Here is a 27,199-nt window from a genome sequence, read left to right as displayed (position 1 = left end):
TAAAATTATTATGAAAGCATTACTAACACAAACAATACTAAAATTATGATTTCATGGTAATAGCAGAGGCTAGCTAGGTCAGACATGTTAGCTACTCTCTATGGAGCTTATTGCACTGGTATCTGTGGTAGGCACAAAACTTTCTAAAGGTAAAAACTGTAAAAAGGTGTAACCAAAAATTATAGTCTTGGAAGTAATCATACTGATGAAATAAAACCTGTGAACTGAAGTAGACAAGGAAAATCCATGAGGAGAGTCATGCTACAACTCACTGACAAAGTGATTACACAGAACGTCAACCCCAGACAAACCAGATCTCTGTTCTGCTAGAAGTTTTCATATGCGTCTATACAAAACTATACTCTTGTGGTAATAAGTATCAATACTAAAAAAAGAGTTCTACACAATAGGATCATGTCAAGGTTTCAGGGAATGATACTAACACCATGCATTTGCAGAGAAGAAAAAAGGCATGCAGTCACATAGCGGGCTCTGCACCCTAGTTGCTCCAATGAAGATTATTTTTAGAGCCAGGTAACACTTCTTCACGTAATGTCGATTTAGAACACTAATGAGATCTCCATAGTTTCTTTCCACAGAAACAAATCCTTGTTGATTTTAATTCAACAAATTTCACACTAACAAACTGCTATACCCAATAGACATTTCTTTTCTGGTTCTCCGGAACATCATCTAATTCACCAAGGACAGATGAGCTTTTATATACATAGGCCAGTGTCCATTGAACTGAACAGAAATAATGAGCACTCTTCCTCTCTTTGCTTGTGACATTCCTTAGAGAAGGGCATTTCTCATCCAGTTACCTGGGTCCTTCAGAATGCAGCCTTCACAGCCCTAGAAACCCTTGGCTCTGCTAATAAGAATCTTATGGTCTTTTTGAGATGGGTTACAAAGCTCTTCAATCAAAAACTGGCATGTAACAAAATGATAAAATTATTTTAATCAAAACCTGATTAAAAATAGTATAGTTAATGAATTAAAAACCAGGAAAGGCAAGAACAGTAGTAGCTGAAATTAGCAGGGAAGGCTTCATGGATAGTCAGAACTTGAGTTCTGTTATTAAATATGTTCAATAGATATCTATCCTTATACTAATCAAGTTTACTGTTGTATTAGCTTCCTCTTTTATATCGCAAAAATTTCTACTTTCACTTGATTATTATCTCCCAAACTCAACTGAAAAACATTCGGTTCAAGCCCACCATGATTTGTGTCAGGCTTGGGAATTCCAAGGGCAAATAATACACGGTTCTTATCCTCACAATTATTTAGCAGCTGACTGTAGTCCATTATGAAAAGGTATAATGGAAACATGAAAAAGGAATAACTTGTTTGAAAAGCTGAGAAAGTTAAAAAAAAAAAAGCTGAGAAAGTTGGAGGCTTTAAATAGGTGGTAACAGTTAAGCAGGCTCTTAAAGGTAGGTATGATTACTCATTACAGCATTCTCTTGCTCAGTAATCTTCTAGAAAGATATGTCTTCTGTTCCATATGTCTTCTGTTCACCACCACCTGGCTCAATGATCATACTGGGCCCAGACCTCATTATTAGAAACCACACCCTTCCTAAAATTTCAACTTCAGGGAACCTATTTTTTGACATCTACTCGCTCCCTTTCTGGCTCACACCCTCTGGTACACTGATTTCAACAACTCCCTAACTCCAGTGGGACCTCCGACCCTAGCCTCTTTTCACTGTCCATTACTCCCTTGTGTCCTTACTTTCCCCCTTACCTGGCTTAGACTCCATGGTCCATCATTATAAATACTCCTTTGCATATACTTTCAAATTCCTTGTCTCTTTCTCTCCTTCCCTCTGTTACATTACCTGGAAAATTCCAACCCTGATTAAATCCAACTCTCTGCTAGCAAACACTAGTAAAAGAACTCTGGAAGTACAGAACTATTTGAATTCCCAAATAATTTCTGGCACCAAGTTCTGGAAGGGATGTTTACCAACCAGTTGAAGGGACTTCTGAAACATCAAATTTCACAGAGCATCACAGCTCCAGCTCTGTAGTCAGTTTCTGGCCAGTCACTAATTACTGATTGACAAATCCTTCTTCTTCACCATACTGTAGAGCCCTTTAAGGTAGAGACCACATAATACACTTCATGTTGATTACATTGCCTGGCATAAAGTGGATGCTCACTAAATGTTGGTTAAATGTTGAATAAATGTATGAACAAAGGGAAAGATCTTGTGCTAGGATATAGAGAGTAACCAAGGCTCTATGGTTCTAGAATGAGTGCTAGAGAAATTGTTTACAGATTTTAAAAAGGATGAATAAAAATGCTCATTTTAAAAAACAAGTGAAGTCAACTAGAGTTTACAATTAATATATTATTTACTTTAGAAATATATATATTTTGCTGTTTAGAGCCCCTAGGATTCATATATATCAGGAGCTATTATATTAGGAGCTACAGATAAAGAAAACTTTGTTAACCAGGTTATTGGTAAGAATTAAAAAATAATAACAATAATTCAGTTAACTGGCTTTGTGGCAGACTATTCTCCCTGTAATAGTAACTTTCCTCTCCTTTCTGTGATGCAATCTCAAAAAGGATTTCATGTATGAACTAAAGCCACAATTATGGATATCCTCTTAAAGGATGACATTTAAATAAAAAGGATTACCAAAAGTAAAAGCAAAAGCAAATGAGTTAGTAATGGGAGACCAATAGTGTGAATAAGTATTGTGGCATATTTTAACATAAATTTTAAGTACCTCTTATTGCAAGAATATACCCTATAGTGAGGCAGTAGTTAAAAAATTTTAACCAGCCTTTCCATAAAACTACTCATTTCTCAGAAGCGCAGGTAGATTTCAGAAAGAGTAAAGAAAATGCCTAATTTCTTATTATGATTTAATTTGAAGCATCCTTATTTAAACCTTTTCTAGTGTCAAAAATAAAAGCAGGAAAAACTGTTAATATCAAAATTATCCTAATAATTACATGAAAGACTATTATCCAGAGTTTCTAAATACAAAGGTATCTAGACAACTGATTTTTAAATAATTTTTTAATTTTTTATAAACATATATTATTAGCTCCAGGGTAGACAACTGGTTTTTAAAAATGAACTATTTTTATTTCCTAATCAACTTTAGAGATTAATTTTGCCTTTAAACCAAGTAGCATCCATTATAAAGCAGAGAGTTCAAGGTGACTAGTAAGGAAAAAAACCAGGATCTAGAGGCTGAACCCACAGAGTTCACGGTATGGGGGAATAAAGTGAGTGGATTATCAAATGAGCTAGCTGACTGTTTTAAAGCAAGCTAAACTGGAGGGAGAGGAAGACTATGAGAGGGCAAGTAAAGGTTACAGTAGCAGCAAATGAAGATAGTAAGACCAACCAGGAGACATTGTTTAGATTTTCTCATAATGTGTACAAATGGGCATCAACGGTTAAGCTTCTGAATATTCTCTTTTAACACCTCCACCACTTTCTTAGAAGGTATGCCCGAGTGCAGGCCTCACCAGCTCTCCTAGACCCCAGTGCAACAGTCTCAGCTCTAATTCCTTTTTACTGTTACCAGGGCATGTTTTCTGAAATAAAGATCTGGTTATACTTCTCTCTCTCCTTTGATGGCTCTCTTGCTACCTGTAGAGAATAATTCAAATCCCCCAGTCACAAACGCCAAGCTGTTCATAATCTGGCTTCAATCTGTGTTGACAACTTCATCTCCTACCACTCTCCCTGTCTCATGTCCACACTTCGTCTTTGCTTGTATTTGGCTCTTTGCCTGAAATATGCTTCTCTGCATGTCCAGCCCTAAGTTATCTTCCAAGGACTTGCCTGATAGCCCAAACCCCTACCAGAAACTAAAATGGCCCTCCACAGTGTTCCTGTATTGCTGTGAATATACCATCAGTCTACCTTTCTATACCACTGGCTGATACGGCTATACTCTGACAGAGGTGAGTTCCATGTAAGGAGAGCTTCGTCTCACTCACCTTTTCTCTTCAGTCTGGTACACACTGAAGATGTATTGTTTAGCATTAAACTACTATTGTTTAGCAATAAAATAACTGAAGAAGGTACAAATAAATACAAATAAACATAAATTGATGATCCTGATTTTGAGCCCCCTTTTAAAGACTGGATTCAACTCCAGTCTTACTTCCTCCAAGAAGTCTTCTACAACTGCTTTAAGACTACAGTGCAGTGGTAAATTGAAAAGGGAGGCATTTCTTGTAAGTCAGGACTCTTATGACACAGTTCAGCATTTCAATGCTCTTTATTTTATCGGTGTTAATTCTGTCCAACCAAAGAGATGACATGGGTAACTAGACCAGTTCTTAGAATTTTCTTGTACTCACTACATACTTAGTAAGGTATATATCCTGCACAATAACTGCACAATAACAATATATTCAGAGTAGGTTTTGATAAATATTTTAGATCAGGAGTTGGCAAACTTTTCCTGTAAAAGGACAGATAATAAATTACACATGGCAGGCCAAAAGGTTTTTGTTGTAACTACTCAACTTTGCTGCTGTAGTGTTAAAGCAGCAACAGACAATATATAAACAAATGAGCATAGCTGTGTTCCAATAAGACTTTTTGGACAATAAAATTGGAATATACAATGTTCATCTGTCATGAAGTAAGATTCTTGTTTTGATTTTTTTCAATCATTTAAAAATGGAAAACAAACATTCCTAGTGGGAATAGAAAAATAAGGAGCATGCCATATTTGACCCACAGCACAGTTTGCCAATAATTACTTTAGATAGATATATTAACCTATACTGCAAGACAATTTTACTAACAAATTCCCAAGTAAAACATTAACACACATATCACAATACCTGCGTTCAGCACGTTCCTTCTTCTTTAAGGCAACATCCAAATCCTGCAATTGTTCTTCTAATTTCTCACACAGTAGTTTCTGAAAGAGCAAAACAAGAGTATTATTTCTTTTCTTTATTTTCTTCTTAAAAGATTTTATTTATTTATTTGACAGACAGAGATTACAAGTAGACAGAGAGGCAGGCACAGAGAGGGAGGGAGGGGGAAGCAGGCTCACCGCTGAGCAAAGAGCCCAATGTGGGGCTCGATCCCAGGACCCTGAGATCATGACCTGAGCCAATGGCAGAGGCTTTAACCCACCGAGCCACCCAGGCGCCCCTATTTCTTTTCTTTACAGAAAGCTCTAAACCCAGTGCGGGTCTTGAATGCCTGACCCTTAAATCAAGAGTCTACTGACTCAGAGCCTGCCAGCTATCCCTGTGATTGTCATTTTTAACACCTTTCCACATACATTTATCCCTTGCATGCTAGCTCATGGATACCATGCAATTCTGAGAGCTGAAGAGGGAGGCCACACAGTGAAAGAACACTGAGAAGGTCCTTGGGTTTAACTACATACAGAGATGACTCAGCCTCTACTGAAATGAGGATGAGCACAGTATCTCTGCTGCGGAAACTCCCAGCCTCATCCAGAAATACATTCTATGCCTATGTTGCTGGTGGTAATCAACATTTAAAATAGCATCTGGGGTGCCTGGGTGGCTCAGTGGGTTGAGGCCTCTGCCTTCGGCTCAGGTCGTGATCCCAGGGTCCTGGGATCAGGTCCCATATCGGGCTCTCTGCTTCAGCAGGGTGCCTGCTTCCCGCACCCTCCCCCCCACCTCTCTGCCTGCCTCTCTGCCTACCTGTGGTCTCTGTCTGTCAAGTAAATAAATAAAATCTTAAAAAAAAAAAAAAAATAGCGTCTGGCTCAACACGTTTACATGACAGTCATGAAAAAGTCTTAAGAATCCCACAACATTTTTAAGGGAGAAGGTTCTATGTACAATACAATATAATGATGCCAATCACTACTTTTAAAAAAAAAGAGAATGGGAAAAAATTATACAACCACGCCACAAGGTGACTGGGTTAAAACAGAGGTGAAGAATATATCTGATAAAGCTATGATAAGCCAAGGAAATCCACTTTGATGGGAACTTCAATAAAACCCATCATTTTTAAAGTGAGATGAGCCTGGACTTGTGACAGAAAGGACCCCTTGAGTGCAGTGGCATAAAAATAGTCTGTTCTTCAGCTTCCAAAGGAAATTCACCTGAACCAAGATATAAGAGAAGTATAATCCATGTTTCTATTCACAGTAGCATCACAGTGGTACATAATTCATAATACCATCCATAAAACTGACAAGAAGGAGGTAGGCAGAAATGAAAAAGAGGATGAAACAAAGGGATAAAGAAATTTATTTCTTCCCTCATATATCATTTTAATTTGGGGCTATTTGTGCCTGTAACATATGTTAAGAAAAAAATGTATCAGAGATTATAATTTTATAAAAATTAGGTCTTCAAAAAATGCTTTGGTAGGGGAAAAAAAGGCCTAAAAGTTATTAATAAAAGGTAGTTTTTTTCAATAGTCTCAAGTTTCACAGAATTTTAAACAAAAAGGAAACAGTATATACCCACTGCTTTGAAAATGAAAAATGTTTAGTGGCCGTCAAAAAGTATTATTAATTGGAATATAAAACTGAAAGACTAAAAACAAAGGTGTTCTGGATCTTACGTGTTGGCAAGGGGGGCAGAACCATTCTCCGTCTGGGATGATCATCAGGGGAGGGCGAAGGCAGGCAGTGTGGTACCCACTGTCACAAGAGTCACACAGAAGAATCTGAAACAAACCACAAGTTAAAGTCAACCTAGTTCTAGGACTAAAATTCAGTGACTCTGAAGTTAAAGACATTTCAATATTTCTTAATACTATACTAAGAAGTACCCTATATCAGAGTATCTTTATTTGCATAAAACTAAAAAAGCTCTGCTAACTGGGATCTAACACGTCATTTTTTTTAAAAAGTAAAAAATTTTGCAATATGTTAAACTACAAAATTCAGTGAAAAATTAAGTTTTTTTCTTTTTTTTTTTTTTTAAAGATTTTATTTATTTATTTATTTGACAGAGAGAGAGAGAGAGAGAGACAGTCAGAGAGGGAACACAAGCAGGGGGAGTGGGAGGGAGAAGCAGGCTTCCCGCAGAGCAGGGAGCCCGATACGGGACTCAATCCCAGGACCCTGAGACATGACCTGAGCTGAAGGCAGACGCCCAACGACTTAGCCACCCAGGTGCCCCAAAAATTAAGTTCTTTTTTTAAAAAAGATTTTATTTATTTACTTTAGAGAGAGAGAGAGAGAGAGAGAGAGAGAAAGAAATAGCAGGAGGAGGGGGAGGAGTAGAGAAGGATGGGGAGGGAATCAAGCAGATTCCATGCTGAGCAGTGCCTGACATGGGGCTTGATCTCACGATTCAGAGATCATGACCCCAGCCAAAATAAACAACCAGATGCTCAACTGAATGAGTCACCCAGGAGCCCCACAAGTTCTTCTTTCCTTCTTTTAAGATTTTGTTTAATTTTATATATTTTTTTAAAGTAGGCTCCCTGCCCAGCACGGAGCCCAATGTGAGGCTTGAACTCATGACTCTGAGATCAAAACCTGAGCTGAAACCAAGAATCAGACAAAGCTGACTGAGCCACCCAGGTATCTCAAGATTTTATTTACTTATTTAATTTTTAAAAGATTTTATTTATTTGTCAGAGAGAGATATCAAGAGAGCACACAAGCAGGGGGAGCAACAGGCAGAGGGAGAAGCAGGCTCCCTGCTGAAACATACATGAGCCTTTTTATCATGAAAATTCAAACACGAAGGGACAAAGGTATGAGGAATGGAGCTATACTTAGGATCATCATGTTTACAAATAAAGGGTAATAATAACTAGACCCAAGTTGTCATTTTATATTATTTAAGATGAACAATTCTCTTAAAATGTACACTCAGAAATGTTTAACTTAAAAAAACCCTTATTTTTAAATGATGTTAGATTCACAGAAGAGTCGCAAAGATAGTAGAGTTCCCTTAATTCTTTTACCCAGCAGGGGCGCCTGGGTTGCTCAGTGGGTTAAGCCTCACCTTCGCTCAGGTCATGATCTCTAGGGTCCTGGGATCAAGCCCCGAATCAGGCTCTCTGCTCAGCAGGGAGCCTGCTTTCCCCCTCTCTCTCTGCCTACTTCTCTGCCTACTTGTGATTTCTCTGTCAAATAAATAAATAAAATCTTACAAAAACATCTTTTTTTTTTTTAAAAAAGATTTTATTTATTTATCAGAGAGAGAGAGGGGGAGAGAGCGAGCACAGGCAGACAGAATGGCAGGCAGAGGCAGAGGGAGAAGCAGGCTCCCTGCCGAGCAAGGAGCCCGATGCGGGACTCGATCCCAGGACGCCGGGATCATGACCTGAGCCGAAGGCAGCTGCTTAACCAACTGAGCCACCCAGGCGTCCCTTACAAAAACATCTTTTACCCAGCTTTCATTAATGTTAACATCTTACATAACCATGGGACATTTATCAAAATTAAGAAATGAACATTAGGGGTGCCTGGGTGGCTCAGTCGGTTAATTGCCTGCCTTCAACTCAAGTCATGATCCTGGGGTCCTGGTACTGAGCGCCATGTTGGGCCCTCTTACTCAGCAGGGGGCCTGATTCTCCCTCTTCCTCTGCTCTTCCCCCTGCCTATGCTCTTTGTCAAATAAATAAATAAAATCTTAAAAAAAAAGAAATTAACTTTAGTACATTACTATCAACTGACGAACAGACCTTATTCAGATTTCACCAGCTTCTCACTGGTGCTCTTTTTCTGAATTCAGAATGCAGTCTAGGATATTATATTGCATTTAATCATGATTCCTCAATCTCCTTCAATAGTAATGGTTGCTTGGTCTTTGTTTTCCATGACTTTGACAGTTTTGAAGAGTACTAGATACTACATGGACTGCCACTCAGTTTGGGTTTGTTACGAGTTTTGGAGAATACCACAGAGGTAAAGTGCCTTGCTCAATGCATCAAATCTGGGGATATGTGATATCATCATGACCTATTACTAATAATATTAACCTTGATCACTTGGTTATGGTAGTACCTGTTGGTTTATATCACTGTGAAGTCACTGCTTTTCACTTTCCATACTTATTCCAGTCTAGCCCACACTCAAGGGGAGGAGAATTAAGCTCCACTTTCTGGAAGGTGGAGTAGCAAAGAATTTGGAGGTGTAAGCTAAAACCAACCACAGAAATTAATAAATTTCACCCATTAATTTTAGCACTCATCAGTGCTACATCATTGCTTTTAATGACCGTACTGTGGTGTTCTAATGATAATTACTTACTTCCCTCATGCCTTCTAATATTTCGAATTTTTCTGTAAAGAAATGTCTTTCTCCCCCCATTTGTTTGTTTGTTCAGTCACTTCTTTATATCAGAATCAACTAATAAAGATTTATTTTCTTTGGCTTAGAATCTAAAACCATTATTTACTGTTCAACTTCCCCTAGCCACAGGCACTTGCTAATTCTTTCAGATTGGCTCCTTAGGACTCATTTGCATCCTTTTTTTAAGGCCCTTTTAAACTTTCTGACATTATGGGACACTCCAGGTACATCCTGTATTTTCCCTGCTCAAGTCCTTAAATTAGCCATTTCTCCTGGAAGCCTTAGTTCCTTTACTGGAGAACGGTATTTAGAAATCAACATTTGGAAGTTACCTGCATGGCTCAGTCAGTTAAATGTCCCAACTCTTGATTTTGGCTCAGGTCATCATCTTGGGGTCGTGGGATCCGAGCCCTGCACTGGGCTCCCTGCTCAGTGTGGAGTCTGCTTGTCCCTCTCCCCTTGCTCCTCCCCCTGTTCTCTCTCTCTTTCTCAAATAAGTAAATAAATGAAATCTTAAAAAGAAAAAAACAAATAAACATCTGGGTGCTGAGTGCTATGGTATGAGGCATCATTGCTTCTAGGCTCTCTCAGAGAACAGAGCTATGATATAAATGCATATAGAGCAATCCATGTATACACACAGATCTATATTAAAGCAAGCAGGAGTTCATACCAGTAACTCCAGCTCTAATCCAGTACCACAGGACGCATTCTAGCCTTTGATCTTGCTCATCTGACACTGAGAAAACTGGCTCCAATTGTCCACACTTCATTTATTTGTTCAACTGTAGTATATATGTAAAGCAGTTTCTAAATTGCTAACATGAACCATAGTGGCTGGAATGGGTAGAGGAGGGCAGTGTGATGTGCACCAGTGTGCAGCAATTTAAAAGTGAAAAGCTGCCTCCCCCCTTCTTACAATGCATCACAATTTGCTGCCACTACCCAGAACTCAATACTAAGTCACATCAGTGTTTTACTTAAGTCATACCACTGACTGATCACACAGGCATATGTGGACTAACCTAGGCACCTCCTTTCATTTATCACATTGTTTGCATGGTAAAATGTAATCTAAATTTCAAATAACAAAATTAAAAGTAAACTTTTGGAATGTAATATATTTAAAAAGTGATGTTTGTCTCTATTTTGCAATAAAGATAAAATTCCGTTAAAATAAATCCTACTGTGTAAGGTTTCCAAACCTTGGCCAATGATCCATTTATTTTGACTAAAGCATCTGGAACACCCCACTGAATTCTAGACTCATCAATGAATTTATTGCTTTCTTGCTGTAAGTTCAGTGAGGGCAAGGACATGTCTTTCTAATTCAGCGTCATTTCTGTACCACTTAACACATTATAGTTGCTTGAGATTTTGATTTATGATTATCTTTAAACACTGGGCAAATGGAATCCACCACACTTGGGATCTTGATCCAATGTCACTCTTTTTTGGCATAGTAGCCAGCAATGGGATTTTTTTTTTTTTAAAGATTTTATTTATTTGACAGAGATCACAAGTAGGCAGAGAGGCAGGCAGAGAGAGAGGGAGGAAGCAGGCTCTCTGCTGAGCAGAGAGCCCGATGCAGGGCTCGATCCCAGGACCCCGGGATCATGACCTGAGCCGAAGGCAGAGGCTTAACCCACTGAGCCACTCAAGTGCCCCCAGCAATGGGATTTTTAAGAGCAGTTATTAAAATAACCAAATAAATGAAAAGTCCTGTGTGTGTATTCCAAGAAGGGTACAACTTTCTCCATCTCTTTAACATCATTTCTGCTCACTTCATTTTACTTCTCTTTTCCTCTCACCCCTTTGCTACTGACATCTACTGCCTCCTCAGTCAAAATGCACACTCTTGGTTTAAAAAGGTATTACAAATGGAAGGGAAATAACACAAGTGTTAATTTTATTTTTTTAAGATTTTATTTATTTATTTGAGAGAGAGACAGTGAGAGAGAGCATGAGCAAGAAGGTTAGAGAGCGAAGCAGACTCCCCATGGAGCTGGGAGCCCGATGCGGGACTTGATCCCGGGACTCCGGGATCATGACCTGAGCCGAAGGCAGTCGTCCAACCAACTGAGCCACCCAGGCGTCCCACAAGTGTTAAGTTTTTATTGGAGGGCAGAAAAGACCAAATACCAAGTCTTCTCATGGCCTTTCTCCACACAAAGATCATTAAAAAAAAAAAAAAAAAAGATTTTATTCATTTATTTGACAGACAGAGATCACAAGTAGGTAGAGAGGCAGGCAGAGAGTGAGGCAGGCTACCTGCTGAGCAGAGAGCCTGACTCAGGGCTTGATCCCAGGACCCTGGGATCATGACCTGAGCCGAAGGCAGAGGCTTTAACCCGCTGAGTCACCCAGGCGCCCCTCCACACAAAAATCTTAACTTTCATAGCCTGATGATCATAAAAATTCTTGGAAGGATCTTCTCAGCACAATTTCAACATCTATTCTCAGAGCTAATGTCACTGTCTGCTTCTAAGCTTTATCATTTACTTGAACCCTCTGAAACTAAGGGAACAGGATAAACATTACTGATAATTTAATTTCCAGATAGACTTTAACCTTAAGGAAGAGGAAGAATAAGTAAATCACAAATAGCTTTAAGATAGCACACCAGGGTGTCAGGAACTGTATGTACTAAGCCAACTTTACATAACTTATTAAAAACAACCCATAGCAGACAGTCTCTCCTCTGCTGTCCTGCCCATCACTCCCTTATGGTTATTCAATAAACTTCTTTCTCCTTTAAAAGACAAACAAATAAAGAAACAAACAGCACTCGAAAGAAGTATGTGGTAGTATTTCCATTTTATAACAAAGCAATTAAGATACTGAGAAGAGAGCACCTGTTAAGTGGCTGAAGTTGAAACCATGCTGGTCTGGCTCCAATGCTTTTCCTATCACCCCACACTGCTTTATAAGAAAATGAGCCTTGGAGAACTAGCTCACATGAATTTTCCATATTTTATTGGATTTCGAGAAGTTTCGGCTACATAAAATTCTACCTACGTGGAAGCATCTTTCTTTATTTTTCTTTCTTTCTTTTTTAAAAAAGATTTTATTTATTTGACAGAGATCACAAGTAGGCAGAGAGAGGGGGGAAGCAGGCTCCCCGCTTAGCAGAGAGCCCAATGTGGGGCTCGATCCCAGGACCCTGAGATCATGACCTGAGCTTGAAGGCAGAGGCTTAACCCACCAAGCCACCCATGCGCCCCTTTATTTTTCTTTCTACTTAGTAGCTGGAAATTGCCTTGAAAGTCACATCTATTCAAAACAGACCAGTTGCCCAGAATTGGGCATAAAGAGAATGTTTCTTCAATAGCCTCTTTAGAAAGATCTTATGAAATGCAAAAATTATATAAACAGGTTAGGAACTGAATTTCCTGATTTAGGCTACTTTTAAAGAACTTAACTTCCTGGGTAGGTTCCACTGTCAGTATTCTTCTGAAAATACACGGTAGAGAATTTATCCTCTACATTTGGGTTTTTGGTTTTGTTTTGTTTTTGTATTGGAACTCCCCATTTTCTAAAGTTTAAAGCCCTACTAGTCACTACTTGACTTAAATGTTACTTTATTTATTTATTTATTTATTTATTTTTAAAGATCTTACTTATTTATTTGACAGAGAGAGACCACAAGTAGGCAGAGAAGCAGGCAGAGAGAGAGAGAGAGAGAGGGAAGCAGGCTCCCCCCTGAGCAGAGAGCCCAATGCGGGACTCAATCCCAGGACCCTGAGATCATGACCTGAGCTGAAGGCAGTGGCTTAACCCACTGAGCCACCCAGGTGCCCCTTAAATGTTATTTTAAATGTTAAGTGACTACTTGACTTAAATGTTGTTACAGAAGGCAATAAGGCTTTTAGGCCTTACCTCTTTAAAGTTGGCCCTTCAGAAATATCATTATAAATAAAAGGGAAAGAAGAAACATTTAAAGAAAAAGAACAGAATAGAAAAATTTGAATGAATTCATTGATCTGTGAGAAGAGGTTAGGAGTGTATCCTTAAGTAGAAGAAATATCTATAAACCAAGTAGAATGAAAACAGAATTATTATTAAATAAATTAAAGTTATTTTGTGCAGAAAAGCTGTGCAGCATTAAAAAATTTCAAATCATGATCAAACCCAGAAGAGGTGGCTACTTCAGGTAACCACAGCATGCCAGTAAGATGAATATGATTCATTTAGCTCAGGTACATACTAGCTCAGGATGGTTTGGAAGGCCACATTTTTTGCATGGTTCATCATCATCAGCTAGGATGGCTTCTTCGCTTTCCTTTTCTTCCTCTTCCTCTGAAGCTGCAGATGATTTTTCACTGTCTGAACCTTCACTTTCATCATTGCTAGAATATTTCCACCTGCCACGTGTTCGAGAACCAGTCCATCGAACTTTGCCTTTGGGTTTTACCTTGTAAAAAATTAAAAATTGGAATAATTTGGTATAATAAGAATATAAAACAAGCTTCTCATTATATGCCCATTTTTAGTCAAAATACAAGAAGAAAATGAAAAATTACTATACTTTCATTACAGATATATCTACTATTAAATTTTGCTACATATTTCCAGTATTTATTCTACTTTTGTTGGGGGGAGTTTATAATGAACATTCTATTTTGTAAGTATTTTCCCTAGTCATAAAATATATTATTAACCTCACTGTATATGACTGTATAACATGCCATCACACAGCTGTATTTGTCTAATCCTTTACTATATAGACATTTAGGTAGTTTCCCAGTTTTTCACTTTCATAAAATATGGCTCCTCATAAATATAAACTTTTATAAATCTCTGTGGTTAGGATAAATTCCTTGAAGAGGATTCTGGGTCAAAGGCCACGCACATTTTAAGGGCTCTCTAATAGAGCACTGACTATAGTTTCACCTACTGTTATATAAAAGTTTAAATTCCCATATTAGAGATGAATTTAAAAATTTTTTAAAAAATATTTTATTTATTTATTTGAGAGAGACAGAGAGAGAGAACATGAAGGAGAGAGGTCAGCAGAAGCAGACACCCCGCGGAGCAGGGAGCCCGATGTGGGACTCGATCCTGACACTCCAGGATCATGACCTGAGCCGAAGGCAGTTGCTCAGCCAACTGAGCTACCCAGGCGTCCCCGAATTAAAAATTTTTAAGGATCTGAACTTCAAATAAAAATCCTAACAAATATTAAAATCTACTATTCAGAAAATAAGTTTATAATGTTGTAAATTTTTTACTACCTGGTTTCAATCTTTTAATTAATATTTCAGTTCATTCCTACAGTAAAGTCCCCATCAAAGACCAAAATGATTCTAACAACAGAAGGAGTATTTTTAAAGAATTAAAAATCTAATTTCAGGGAACAAAGGATCACTTAAATTAAAAGTAGCACTTTTAATTATAACAAACTCCTATGAACTAGCTATAGATTTGTACTAGATTTTGCTTAGAAGAGTCATAGAAAAAAGAACTCTGGTTTCTAAGACTAATGATTAAATGCGAGAAGACAGGCACTCTCGTACATAGTAATGTGAGAGTATACTAATGGGGCCTTTTGGGCAGGGCAATGTGGCAACAGCTATCGAAAGTTAAAATAAACACATGCCCCCTGACCCAGCAATGCCAATCCTAGGAGTCTATTCTAAAGAAATACTCACTTATGTCCAAAAGGATCTTCAATGCAGCATTGCCTGTAATAGTGAAAAATTGGAAACAACCTAAATGTCAATCAATAAGGGAGTGATTAAATAAACTGAGGTACATCCATACTATGGAATACTATGTACCTCTCAATCACCAAAAGGTAGACTACATCTACTGACATGGAAAGAGTTCAGAGACACATTGATAAGTGAAAAATCCATAGAAAAATGAACATATCCAATCTATTTTATAAGTGAATGGGTAAATATTTATGAACATACACATGAATGTATGGAAAAAGAATGGGGAAGAGATGTATCCCAACTGTTAATAATGTTTATGCAGCATTTTGATTTTTTAATCCTACAGGTTAAATATTACCTGCATAGTTTTTTTATAAAGAGAATATATATTTCCACATTGCCTGTAATAGAAAAAAAGTTTAAAAGATGACAAGATTATACAGTCTGAAATTTAGTATCTGGGGATAACTAGTGAGAAAGACATCTCGGATACAGGAATAAAGATACCTTTTTTTTAAAGTGCTCTTTATAACTTCTTTTTGGCTAAAATAAAGAGCTACACTTAGGCCAAATTATTTCTAATAAAAATTAAAACTCAGAATAGGAGAAATTTTACCTTGCTTACTTTAGAATTCGTATCCTTGTCCGTTTTTTTCAAGTTTTCTTTTTTGTCTGCTTTCTGCAAAGCTGCTGACTCTTCATCCACTTCATCTTCTCCTTCCCCTCTTTTTTTATCAGCTTTCTGGTCTCTGATCTCAGCCACTTTTGCTGTGGGTCTAGATATTCTTGGAGACCTCCTTAAAGTACGACCCACATTTGTTTTCTCTTCTTCCTTTTCTGTCTTCTCTTGCTTGGTTTCTGGTTCTAGAACTTGGGGAGGGGAATCTGGCTTCTTCTTCCTACTGGATATCCTAATTGTTAATTTGATGCCCTCTTTCTGCCTTTCAGAGGTTATCTCAGTGTTTTCTGAGGCAGCGGTTTCTTCTTCAGGAACCAGCTTATATTTAAATTTGCTTTTTTGCATAGAACCCTTTGTCTCAGAAGGATCCTCTGTGCCCGAGGTCTGGGCATTGCCCAGATGATCTGTTTCTACCCTGGTGGATTCAGAATCTTTTTTTAGAATTTCTGGGTCTGATTTTTCTAGGGGCTGACCTTCAGCAGAACTTGTGCTCTGACATTCCACCACTTCCTTTTCGGAGGCTAACTTCTCACAGTGGTCAGTCATGTTAGATGGTGCCAAAGTTTCAGCTGATTCAGCTGCCTCAGGAGAGACTGGCTTTACTGAATCTAGAGTATGCTTTGGAACCTCCTCTGGTATTGGACTCAATCGTTGTGTGTCCTTATCAAGAGAAGTCTTTTTGGACTTCTCTAACTTTTCAAGACATTCTAGAACTTGTGGGTGCTTATCCTTTTTACTTTGGGGAGACTTCTCGTCAACTTTCAGGGTACAAGATTCAGTAGCAGATAAAGCAGTTTTCAAAGAGAGATCCTTGGCCATCTCAAGAGTCTCAAGAGAGATTTCCATTTCCGCAGGACCTGTTTCCTCCAACTGCCCTTTTTGGTTTTGGGATTCTAAGACTGATATTGATCTGTCAGCATCTTTCTCTACAGGGACCACCTCCTTCTCAAGATCACCTGTTTTCATATTCGTTAGGACAGAATTTAAGGACTCTGCTCCATTTCCCTCAACAATGACACTTCTGTCTTTAGAGGGGCTACAGCTATCTTCTTTTGTATCATAAAACCTTGTCTCCATTTGTTCTGTCTTAAAATGTTGAGTTACCTTTTCATCACTAAGTTCTCCATTTACCAGTTGTTTCCCTTCATGACCCAAAATAGTGATTGTAGAGATCCTTTTACAAGTCTCTTCCTCTTGTTTTATTTCATCTTTCAAAAACTCTTTTGTTGGAGTAACTGATTTACACAAAGGTCCTTTGATTGGACTGTCAAAATCATCACTCAGTTTAATTTCTCGTTTTTTCAGTGGTATCTTAGCCTGCTGGTCATTTTTAAGTTTCTCAGTTTCTTCAGTAGACTTCTCAGTGATTTCCTGAGAAGACCTAACATTGCCACCAAACTCTAGCCTCTCTGGCTCTAGTTTCTCCATACTACCTTTGATATCTTTAGGATCTGCTCTAAATTCCTTTACTTCGACTTTGGTGGGTTTGACATTTTCCTTGAAGGAATCACTTTCTTCTTTGATAATCCTTTTTTCCTCACTTTCTGGCAAAGGTTTTTCTAGCTTGACTATGACCGGCAGTTTGACAAGTTCCTTATCATCTTCTTTTTCTATTTTCACAGTAGCCTCTTCTAGAGCACTGGGTGTAGAACAGTTTTCTGAATCTACTGGCTGCTCTTCACTTTTCATCTTTTCATTTTCCTTCTGTTCCTCTAAAAATCAGAAAAAAATTTACATAAATCAAATCATTCAAGATTATAAAATATAAAAGGGTAAATGTAATAGATTTTCCCATTTGAAATTTCCCTCTTAAAAGAAGTCTCCTGTTAATGGACATCTGACCAAAAAAGAAACATAAAGCAAAAAACAAAATACCCCAAATCTGACAGTGAAGGAAATTACCAAACCTGAAGCAAAGCTTCTAAATATTAACACTTATTCAGAAAGATTCATGTTTCTGCTTTATACTTTTAGCTTCAGTGTTCTCAATGGAATGCAAATGTTTATACAGTTCAAATAATTTATTCAAGCTCAAGTGATGGCTCAAAAATGTGAACTAAAAATACTACATAAAACATTTCCAAAAGACCATATTTGTTTTAAAAACTGACAAATGTTCTTTCTTGTAAGTCACTGAACGCTTCATTTCATTGAGGTAACGTGAGCATGGCAGTGGAAAAATGTTTGTTTTATGCTTTACACAGATTATAAAAGTAACACAATTCTATACAGAAAACGAGACATCTGCCCACAAAGAGAGTAAAAGGTCCATAATCCTAATGCCCAGAGGCAATCACTATTACTCTTTTAGGTTACTTTGTTCTAGCTTTGTATATTTTTGACGAAGTTTCAGGATCACGGTACCCCATTTTTTTCACTGAAACACTATCACTTTCTTATGATATTTAATGCCTTTTATGAAATCAGACTTCTATAGCAATCCTCAATGTGGCTATATTACAATTTACTTTATCAAATGTCAATAGTGAACATTTCAGAAGTTATTATGTTACCAACTATATATTTTTATCATCAGTTCCTCTTTTTACCTTAATTGGCTACGTATTTCCAACTTTTGTGGAGTACCTAATAGTGCAAAAAACATATTCGTAAATAGCATCATCTTTGTGAATTTCTTTTGCATTTAAAAAACATTTTTGTTTCATTTTAAGTAGGCTCCATGCCCAGCGTGGAGCCCAATGTGGGACCTGAACTCACAATCCTGAGATCAAGACCCGAATTGAGATCGAGAGTTGCATGTCTAACCAATCGAGCCACTCAAGTGTCCCAAGAGCATTTCTTTGAAAGGGATTAAACAGATTGCACAATGTAAACCAGTACTCAGAGAATCTGAGCAGAATGTTTTCACAGAATTCATTAAATACTAATTTTACCTCTATTTCCCATCATTTCACCCTATTCTAACAACTGAAAAAGCTCAGTTCTAAAGGTTGTTTTACCGGGCGCCTGGGTGGCTCAGTGGGTTAGGCTGCTGCCTTCGGTTCAGGTCATGATGCCAGGGTCCTGGGATTGAGTCCCGCATCGGGCTCTCTGCTCAGCAGGGAGCCTGCTTCCCCCTCTTTCTTCCCCCTCTCTGCCTGCCTCTCTGCCTGCTTGTGATCTCTCTCTGTCAAATAAATAAATAAAATCTTTAAAAAAAAATGTTGTTTTACCAAAGTAGTAATTTTTACAAAAAATTTTGCACACATTATGCCAAATTGATAAACCAGAATTACAATGTATTTTGGAGGTACAAAACGGAGTCAAATCGAAGGGAGAACATGTTTTTGAAAGTAAGAATGCAGAATCTTTAACAGAGTATTTAAATTATAAATCACTACTTCTTTTACTTAAGTCATGTTGCGAATACAACGTCCAAGGATCACTAAGCACCATTCAGAACCTGAAACAAAGGTCAGTATGGCTTTTCCTTCTTTACATTGTTAATGATTTCATATATACATGCCAAAAAGGAAATTAAAGACATGACAGTAATGATTTAATCTGTGTGCCTTTTGCTACCCACTGAAAAAGCAGCCTTAGTAAATTCCTGATTATTGAGATTGGTTAGCATATCAGGAAATCTAATTAAATGAACATCTTGGTTAAGAAAAAGTAACTTTAACCTAATACTAAGGGTTTACTAAACACAGTTTAATAATTCTTCTATATGTTTTGGTTCAGAAAACAACTCAGGACCTCACTATGGTTCTGACCTGAGGTAAGACGACACTTTTTTCATTTGGCAATGATGAATGAGAAAGATCTCTTCAGTGATTTCAACTGATTCCAATTTGGTAACAACATGGCAAAATAAATTGAGGAATAACATTAGTTTCAAGGCTCCTAGGTTCATGAATCCTAATTCACCTAGTGGGGAATTCCGCATATATATCAAACTCTTTGATCCTCATTTCTTCAACTACAAATAAAGCAGCTGGAGTAAGTGAACTGAAAAATTATATGTCACTGGCCTATATTTCTCCTAATCCCAAAATGTTAAATCCTTGGGATTTTTGTGTTTGGCTCAATTCCCTTCAGATGTGAGAACATTTACTTCTCTAGCTCCACTAGCTTACATACGTCGCTAAAACCGCAAAGAAAACAAAATCATGACAGAAAATGAGCCTTCAAGCACAACCATAACTGGTAAAAAGATCATTCGGGTACATAAGCATCCTTAAAAAGAAACTGTAAAAGACATGCAAATGAGTTGAAGAGATGTAAAATTTGAAGAAACATAACTTAAGGTAAAAAACTCTCTTCAAAACTCACAATGGAGTTTTGAACTTGGCAAACTTAAGGCAATTAAAGAGAAGTATTATCTACAGTAGGTTTTTTTTTTTTTTAAAGATTTTATTTATTTATTTGACAGAGAGAGATCACAAGCAGGCAGAGAGGCAGGCAGAGAGAGAGGAGGAAGCAGGCTCCCCGCTGAGCAGAGAGCCCGATGCGGAGCTCGATCCCAGGACCCTGAGATCATGACTCGAGCCGAAGGCAGCAGACTAACCCACTGAGCCACCCAGGCGCCCCTCTACAGTAGGTTTTTTTTTTTTTTTTTTTTTTTTTTAAAGATTTTATTTATTTATTTGAGAGAGAGACAGTGAGAGAGAACATGAGCGAGGAGAAGGTCAGAGGGAGAAGCAGACTCCCCATGGAGCTGGGAGCCTGATGTGGGACTCGATCCCGGGACTCCAGGATCATGACCTGAGCCGAAGGCAGTCGTCCAACCAACTGAGCCACCCAGGCGCCCTACAGTAGGTTTTTAAAGCAGATTCATCCATTTACGCAACAAATATTTACTAATCACCTACTATGTGCTTTCTCAACCTGCCCAACAATAATCACTATGGAATAAAACAGTGAACGTCCTATAAAAGTTAACTATAAAAGCCATTGATAGGCATCTGTCCAGTACAGACATACCTCTTTTTATTGGCCTTCACTTTATAGTGCTTTGCAGATACTGCAATTTGTTCAAACTGAAAGTTTTTGGCAACCTTGCATCAAGCAAGTCTATTGGCACCATTTTTCTAAAAGCATTTGCTCACTTCACGTCAGTCACATTTTGGTAATTTTCACAATATTTCAAGCTTTTTCATTTGTTATCATGATCTGTGATCAGTGATCATATGTTGTTACTATTACAATTGCTTTGGGGCTCCACGAACCCCATCCTTTTAAGATAGTCAACTTAAGTGATAAGTGTGTGTGTTCTGACTGCTCCACCAACTGATCATCCCCCAATCTCTCCTTCTCCTTGGGCCTTCCTATTCCCTGAGACACAACAATACCGAAATCAGGCCAGCTAATAACCTTACAACAGCCATTAAGTATTCCAGCAAAAGGAAAAGTCACATATTTCTAAAATTAAATCAGAAGTTTTAGAAATGATTAAGCTTAGTAGGGTATGTCAGAAGCCCAAACAGGTGAACAGTCAGGCCTCTTACACCAAACAGTTGGCCAATTTGTGAATTCCAAAGAAAAGTATTTGAAAGAAATTTTAAAAATGCCACTCCAGTGTGCATGAGTTAACAAAAAAAAAAAAAAAAAAAAAAAAAAAAAGGAGAACAGCCTTATTGCTGATTGCAGAAAGTTTTAATGGTGTGGATAGAAGATGGAAACCAGCCACAATATCCCCTTAATCCGACGCCTAATCCACAGTAAGGCCCTAACTTGCTTCCATCCCATAAAGGGGAGAGAGAGTAAAGTGCAGAAGAAAACCTTAGAGCTAACAGAGGCTGGTTTCTGGGGTTTAAGGAAAGCAGCTGTGGAGCATAACACAGCAGTGCAAGGCGAAGCCACAAGTGCTGATGCAGAAGCTGGAGCAAGTTATCCAGAAGACACAGCTAGACAATTCATGAAGGTGGCTACGCCAAACAACAGATTTTCAATGCAGATCAAACAGACCTTCTAATGGAAAAAAAACACCATCCAGGACTTCCACACTGGAAAGAAGTCAATGACAGGTTTCAAAGCTTCAAAGGATAGGCTGACTCTCATTAGGGGTTAATATAACTAATAACTTGAAGCTGAAGTCAATGTTCATCTACCATTCCAAGAATCCTAAGGCACTTAAGATTTATGCTAAATCTACTGTGCCTACGTTCCGTAAGTGGAACAACAAAGCCTGGAAGACAGAAGGTCTGTTTACACCAGGGCTTCCTGAATATTTTAAGCCCATTATTGAGACCAACTACCCATAAGAAAAGAGTCCTTTCAAAATACTGCTACTCGTGACAATGTACCTGGTCACCCCAGAGCTCTGATGGGAGATGGACAACTAGACGGATGTTGTTTTCATGCTTGTTTATACAACATCCATTCTGTAGCCCATGGATCAAGGCGTCATTTCCAGTTTCAAGTCTTATTATTTAAGAAAAAAACATTTCAGAAGGCTATAGCTGCCATAGACATTGTTTGCTCTGATGGATGTAACCAAAGAAAACTGAAAACCTTCTGAGGAGGATTTACTATTCTAGATGCCATGAAGAACATCTATGACTCACAGGAAAAAGTCAAAATATCAACAACAGCAGTGTGGAAGAAGCTGATCCCAGCCCTCAGGGATGATCTCATGGGGTTTAAGACTTCAGGGGAGGCAACAACAGCAGATGTGGTGGAAACAGCACGAGAACTAGAATTACAAGTGGAGCCTGAAGATGGGACTGAACTGCTGTAATCTCATGATAAAACTTGAACAGATGAGGAGTGGCTTCTTATGGATGAGCAAAGAATGTGGTTTCTTGAGAAGGATTCTACTCCTGGTGAAGATGCTGTGAAGATGATTGAAATGACACAAAGATTTTATAATATGACATAAACTTAGTTGATAAAGCAGTGGCAGGGTTTAAGACAGTTGATTCCAATTTTGTGAAAGAGATTCTACTGACAGTAAAATGCTATCAAAGAGCACTGCATGCGAGAGAGAAATCACTGATGAAAGCAAGAGTCCGCTGATACGGCAAACTTCACTGTTGTCTTATACTGAAAAACTGCCATAGACACCCAGCCTTCAGCAACCACTACCCCGATCAGTCAGCATCCACACAAACATCGAGGTAAGACTCTCCACCAGCACAAAGATTGTGACTCACTGCAAGCTCAGATGATGGTTAGCATTTCTTAGCAGTATTTTTTAATTAAGGTATGTACACTGTTTTTGTAGACACAATGCTATTGCACACTTAACAGACTACAGCATAATGTAAATATAACTTTTATAATCACTCGGAAATGAAAAATTCCTTTGATTCATTTTATTTATTGTGATATTTGCTTTACTGGGGTGGTGGGTTTGTCTGAACAAATGCAAGCATGTCTGACACATTTTCCTTTCCTTTTGCTTTCTATTACCTTTCCTTTTCCATACTGACCAAAATTTATCCATATCCACTTAATATATATTGGGCTTGTCATCCATTGGGTGATAAAGGGGCAACTAATTCCTGTGGAGGCTTGATTTCTTTGTAATTTTCTTCTTCTAAACCAAGACTTAATTTTAAAATAGGATAGTGGTTTCAGAGTTTGCTCAAATCTTATATACCTATGATAAATTAACACAAACAGCTTAAAGAGCAAGCTGGAAATACCCATTCTAAAGCCTAAAGAAATATACTCTGTAACAGAGTAATTCTGCTTATGGACAATATACTTACATATACTAAACGGAAAAAAATAAACATGAGTATTTATTATAGCACGGCTATAAAACTGCAAAATTAGAAATAATCTAAATATCCTTCAAACAGGAAAATGAATAACCACTATATAGCAAATAACAGAAAAGAAACAAATTACATAGATCAATATGATAAATTTCAGAAATAGAATGATGAATGAAAATAGCAAGACACAAAAGGACAGGTAGTATGATAAGATTCGCAGAAGTTATAAAATGCACAAAATGATGCTACAATATTGATATGGCTACATACACATGTAGCAAAATCATAAACATAAGAATGTTTCACAGGACTGTGGCCATGCCTGAAAAACGAGAGGAAAAGAATGGAATGGAAAATGAGGGGGAAATACCTGTTTCTATAACACTTTTAATCAAAGGCAAATTTTAACAATATCTAAGTGTTCTATATTTTATACTATGTTGTTTATTTCAACATTTCATTAAAAATGAAGAGATATGAGTCAGACAAACTTTCATGCTCTGGTGCCACTTCCACACTGGTTAGTTAGGAGACCTTGGAAAAACTATCTTTCCACATTTCTTTAGACTCTAAACTCTCTCAAAGTGAAATACAAATACCTATTGTCAAGAAATACCTATTGCCATGGGGTGCCTGGATGGCTCAGTTGGTTGAGCGACCGCCTTCAGCTCAGGTTATGATCCTGGAGTCCTGGGATCAAGTCCCACATCGGGCTCCCTGCTTGACAGGGAGTCTGCTTCTCCCACTGACCTCTCTCTTCTCATATTCTCTCTCTCTCACTCCCAAATAAAAAATAAATAAAATAAAAATAAATAAAAATAAAAAAAGAAAAGAAAAGAAACTGCCATGAAGGCTGCCGTGGGTGGCTCAGTCTTAAGCATCTGACTCTTGGTCTCAGGTCAGGTGATGATCCCAGAGTCATGGGATTGAGCCCCAAGTTGGGGTCTGTGCTTGATGGAATTTGCTTGAGGATTCGCTCCTCCTCTCTCTGCCCTCCCCACAATGTGTACTCTCCCCTCACTTTCTCCCGTCAAATAAATAAATAATCTCAAAGGGAGGGGAAAAGAACCAAAAGCAATTGCTGTGAGGTGTTTTTTTTTTTTTTAAATGAAGCCAATGAAGCACTCTGTCCAATATTTGGGAGCTATTATTATTATTAATTATTTGTCCCCTTCTTACCATAAACTTTAGCCACATTAGAAAATGCAGTGTCCCATAAGAGACTTTTTTTTTTTTTTTAAGATTTTATTTATTTAGGGCGCCTGGGTGGCTCAGTGGGTTGAGCCGCTGCCTTTGGCTCAGGTCATGATCTCAGGGTCCTGGGATCGAGTCCCGCATCGGGCTCTCTGCTCAGCAGGGAGCCTGCTTCCTCCTCTCTCTCTCTCTGCCTGCCTCTCTGCCTACTTGTGATCTCTCTCTGTCAAATAAATAATAAATTAAAAAAAAAAAAGATTTTATTTATTCGACAGAGATCACAAGTAGGCAGAGAGGCAGGCAGAGAGAGGGGAAGGGAAGCAGGCTCCCTGCTGAGCAGAGAGCCCAATGCAGGCTTCGATCCCAGGACCCTGAGATCATGACCTGAGCCGAAGGCAGCGGCTAAACCCACTGAGCCACCCAGGCGTCCCTCCATAAGAGACTCTTAATCTCACAAAACAAACTGAGGGTTGCAGAGGGCAGGGGGGTGTGCAGAGAGTGGTTGGGTTATGGACATTGGGGAGTGCTATGGTGAGTGCTGTGAAGGGTGTAAGCCTGCCAATTCACAGACCTGTACCCCTGGGGCAAATAATACATTATATGTTAATAATTTAAAAAAAAAAAAAAAAAGAAAAGAAAAAGAAAGTACAGTGTTTCCCAAAGATGCCATCATTGCTTAGAAAGCCATTTCTATTCTTCTTTACCTTGCAATTCCTCTCTTTCCCAATTTGTAAAACAATTAAAATATCAGTAACTATCCCCTATGATTGTTAATGATTACAGAAAGATGCATTCAATGATAATCATTATTGGTCATAATAATGTCATAATCATTATTATTATTACATTATTGGGAAAATCTTAACATCTGTCAAGCCTAGTTAAACATCACTTGATTTTATGTAGTTTTTAAATTTTATTTTATGTAGTTTTATCTGAGTTTTTCCCCTCCTAAGAATTAACCACTCCCTGTCCTGTATTTGCATCCTGTTTTCTATAGGGTTTTATAATAGCACTATTACCCCAAATTCCAATTTTTTTAAAATAGTTTGCATCTTAAAGATTTTATGTATTTATTTGACAGAGAGAAATCACAAGTAGATGGAGAGGCAGGCAGAGAGAGAGAGGGAAGCAGGCTCCCCGCTGAGCAGAGAGCCCGATGCGGGACTCGATCCCAGAACCCTGAGATCATGACCTGAGCCGAAGGCAGCGGCTTAACCCACTGAGCCACCCAGGCGCCCCCAAATTCCAATTTAAAAAAAAAAATTATTTATTTGGGGGGCAAGTAAAAGAGCCCTGCATCAGGCTCTCTTCTCAATGGGGTGCCTGCTTCCCCCTTTCTCCCTGCCTGCTTCTTTGCTTACTTGTGATCTCTCTCTGTGTCAAATAAATAAATAAAATCTTAAAAGAGAAAGATTTTATTTATTTGAAAGAGCGAGAGAGAGAGAGCATGAGCAGGGGTAGTGGCGGGGGAGAGGCAGGCTCTCCGCTGAGCAGGGAGCATGATGAGGGGCTCCATCCCAGGACTCTGGGATCATGACCTGAGAGAAAGGCAGATTCTTAACGAACAGAGCCACCCAGGTGCCCCTGAAATTACAGTTACTTATTTACAAATCTCTCTTATTACTCTAACGAACTATGCCACTGTGAAGAGTTGTGATTACCTGCGGTAAGACACTCAAACATCCCCTGGTTATACTGAATAAATTGAAATGGCAATAAATTCTAGCCTTGTGTTGATAAATTACATCAACACAATTTAAGATGTAGCTTTTACTCATACAGAGTTGTCTTATACATTATGCATACTATATAACTATTTGATTTACTATTCTTCTAAATTTATATGACCAACTTACAGAGATTTTGGCAAAGACATGACACATTTAATAGCTGTTTAGGTATACTGCACTTGATGATTAATAAATACACTTATGCAAGAGACCATTTAAAAACTAAGAAAAAAAAAAAGAAAGGCCCTTGGGGCACCTTGGTGGCTCAGTGGGTTAAAGCCTTTGTCTTCAGCTCAGATCATGATCCCAGGGTCCTGGGATCGAGCCCCACATCGGGCTCTCTGCTCAGCAGGGAGCCTGCCTCCTCCTCTTTCTTAACCCCTCTCTCTGTCTACTAGTGATCTCTGTCAAATAAATAAAAAAAATCTTAAAAAAAAAAAATGAGGGGCGCCTGGGTGGCTCAGTGGTTTAAGCCGCTGCCTTCGGCTCAGGTCATGATCTCAGGGTCCTGGGATCGGGTCCCGCATCGGGCTCTCTGCTCACCGGCGAGCCTGCTGCCTCCTCTCTCTCTCTGCCTGCCCCACATCTACTTGTGATTTCTCTCTGTCAAATAAATAAATAAAATCTTTAAAAAAAAAAAAAAAATGAAAGGCCCTAAACAAAAATGGGTTATGACAGGAACAGATAATTCAAAGATTACAAAATGTACAAACTCTACTATCAATCAAAGAAATTGGAACTCAAAAAACACTACAGTTTTTTTTTTTTCAAAAAACACTACAATTTTTAATCAAACCAAAGAGCAAAGTTTTCCTTTAGTGAGAACATTCAAAACTTCTAAGAGTATGCTGAAAGGAACATGTTCATTCACGGATACTGTTAGTACAAACTGGTACAACTACTCAATAATCAATATTTGTTAAGTCTTTATACTCAATAATCAATATTTATCAGGTGCTTAAATTATATGTAGAACTTTCTTCTTTAAGAAATTTTTTTAAAAAGATATTT

The 27,199-nt window shown here is 38.2% G+C and overlaps 1 protein-coding gene across 3 annotated transcripts in view; it reads right to left on the bottom strand.

The window, feature by feature from the left end:
• Nucleotides 1-27,199, bottom strand: part of RSF1 (remodeling and spacing factor 1) — a 165,082-nt gene that overhangs the window by 21,395 nt on the left and 116,488 nt on the right. For 2 of the 3 annotated variants that reach the window (XM_059188089.1, XM_059188110.1), the window contains 4 exons: nucleotides 15,532-17,306; nucleotides 13,463-13,669; nucleotides 6,564-6,668; nucleotides 4,841-4,920 (listed from right to left, as the gene is read on the bottom strand). In XM_059188089.1, the coding sequence (XP_059044072.1) occupies nucleotides 4,841-4,920; nucleotides 6,564-6,668; nucleotides 13,463-13,669; nucleotides 15,532-17,306 (2,167 nt within the window). The remainder of the gene's footprint in view (nucleotides 1-4,840; nucleotides 4,921-6,563; nucleotides 6,669-13,462; nucleotides 13,670-15,531; nucleotides 17,307-27,199) is intronic. The other variant, XM_059188100.1, reaches the window with a different exon arrangement.

Source organism: Mustela lutreola, chromosome 1 (assembly GCF_030435805.1).
Source record: "Mustela lutreola isolate mMusLut2 chromosome 1, mMusLut2.pri, whole genome shotgun sequence".
NCBI lineage: Eukaryota > Metazoa > Chordata > Mammalia > Carnivora > Mustelidae > Mustela > Mustela lutreola.
Note: the sequence above shows the minus strand (reverse complement) of the source record. Positions and strands in the feature narration are given on the sequence as shown.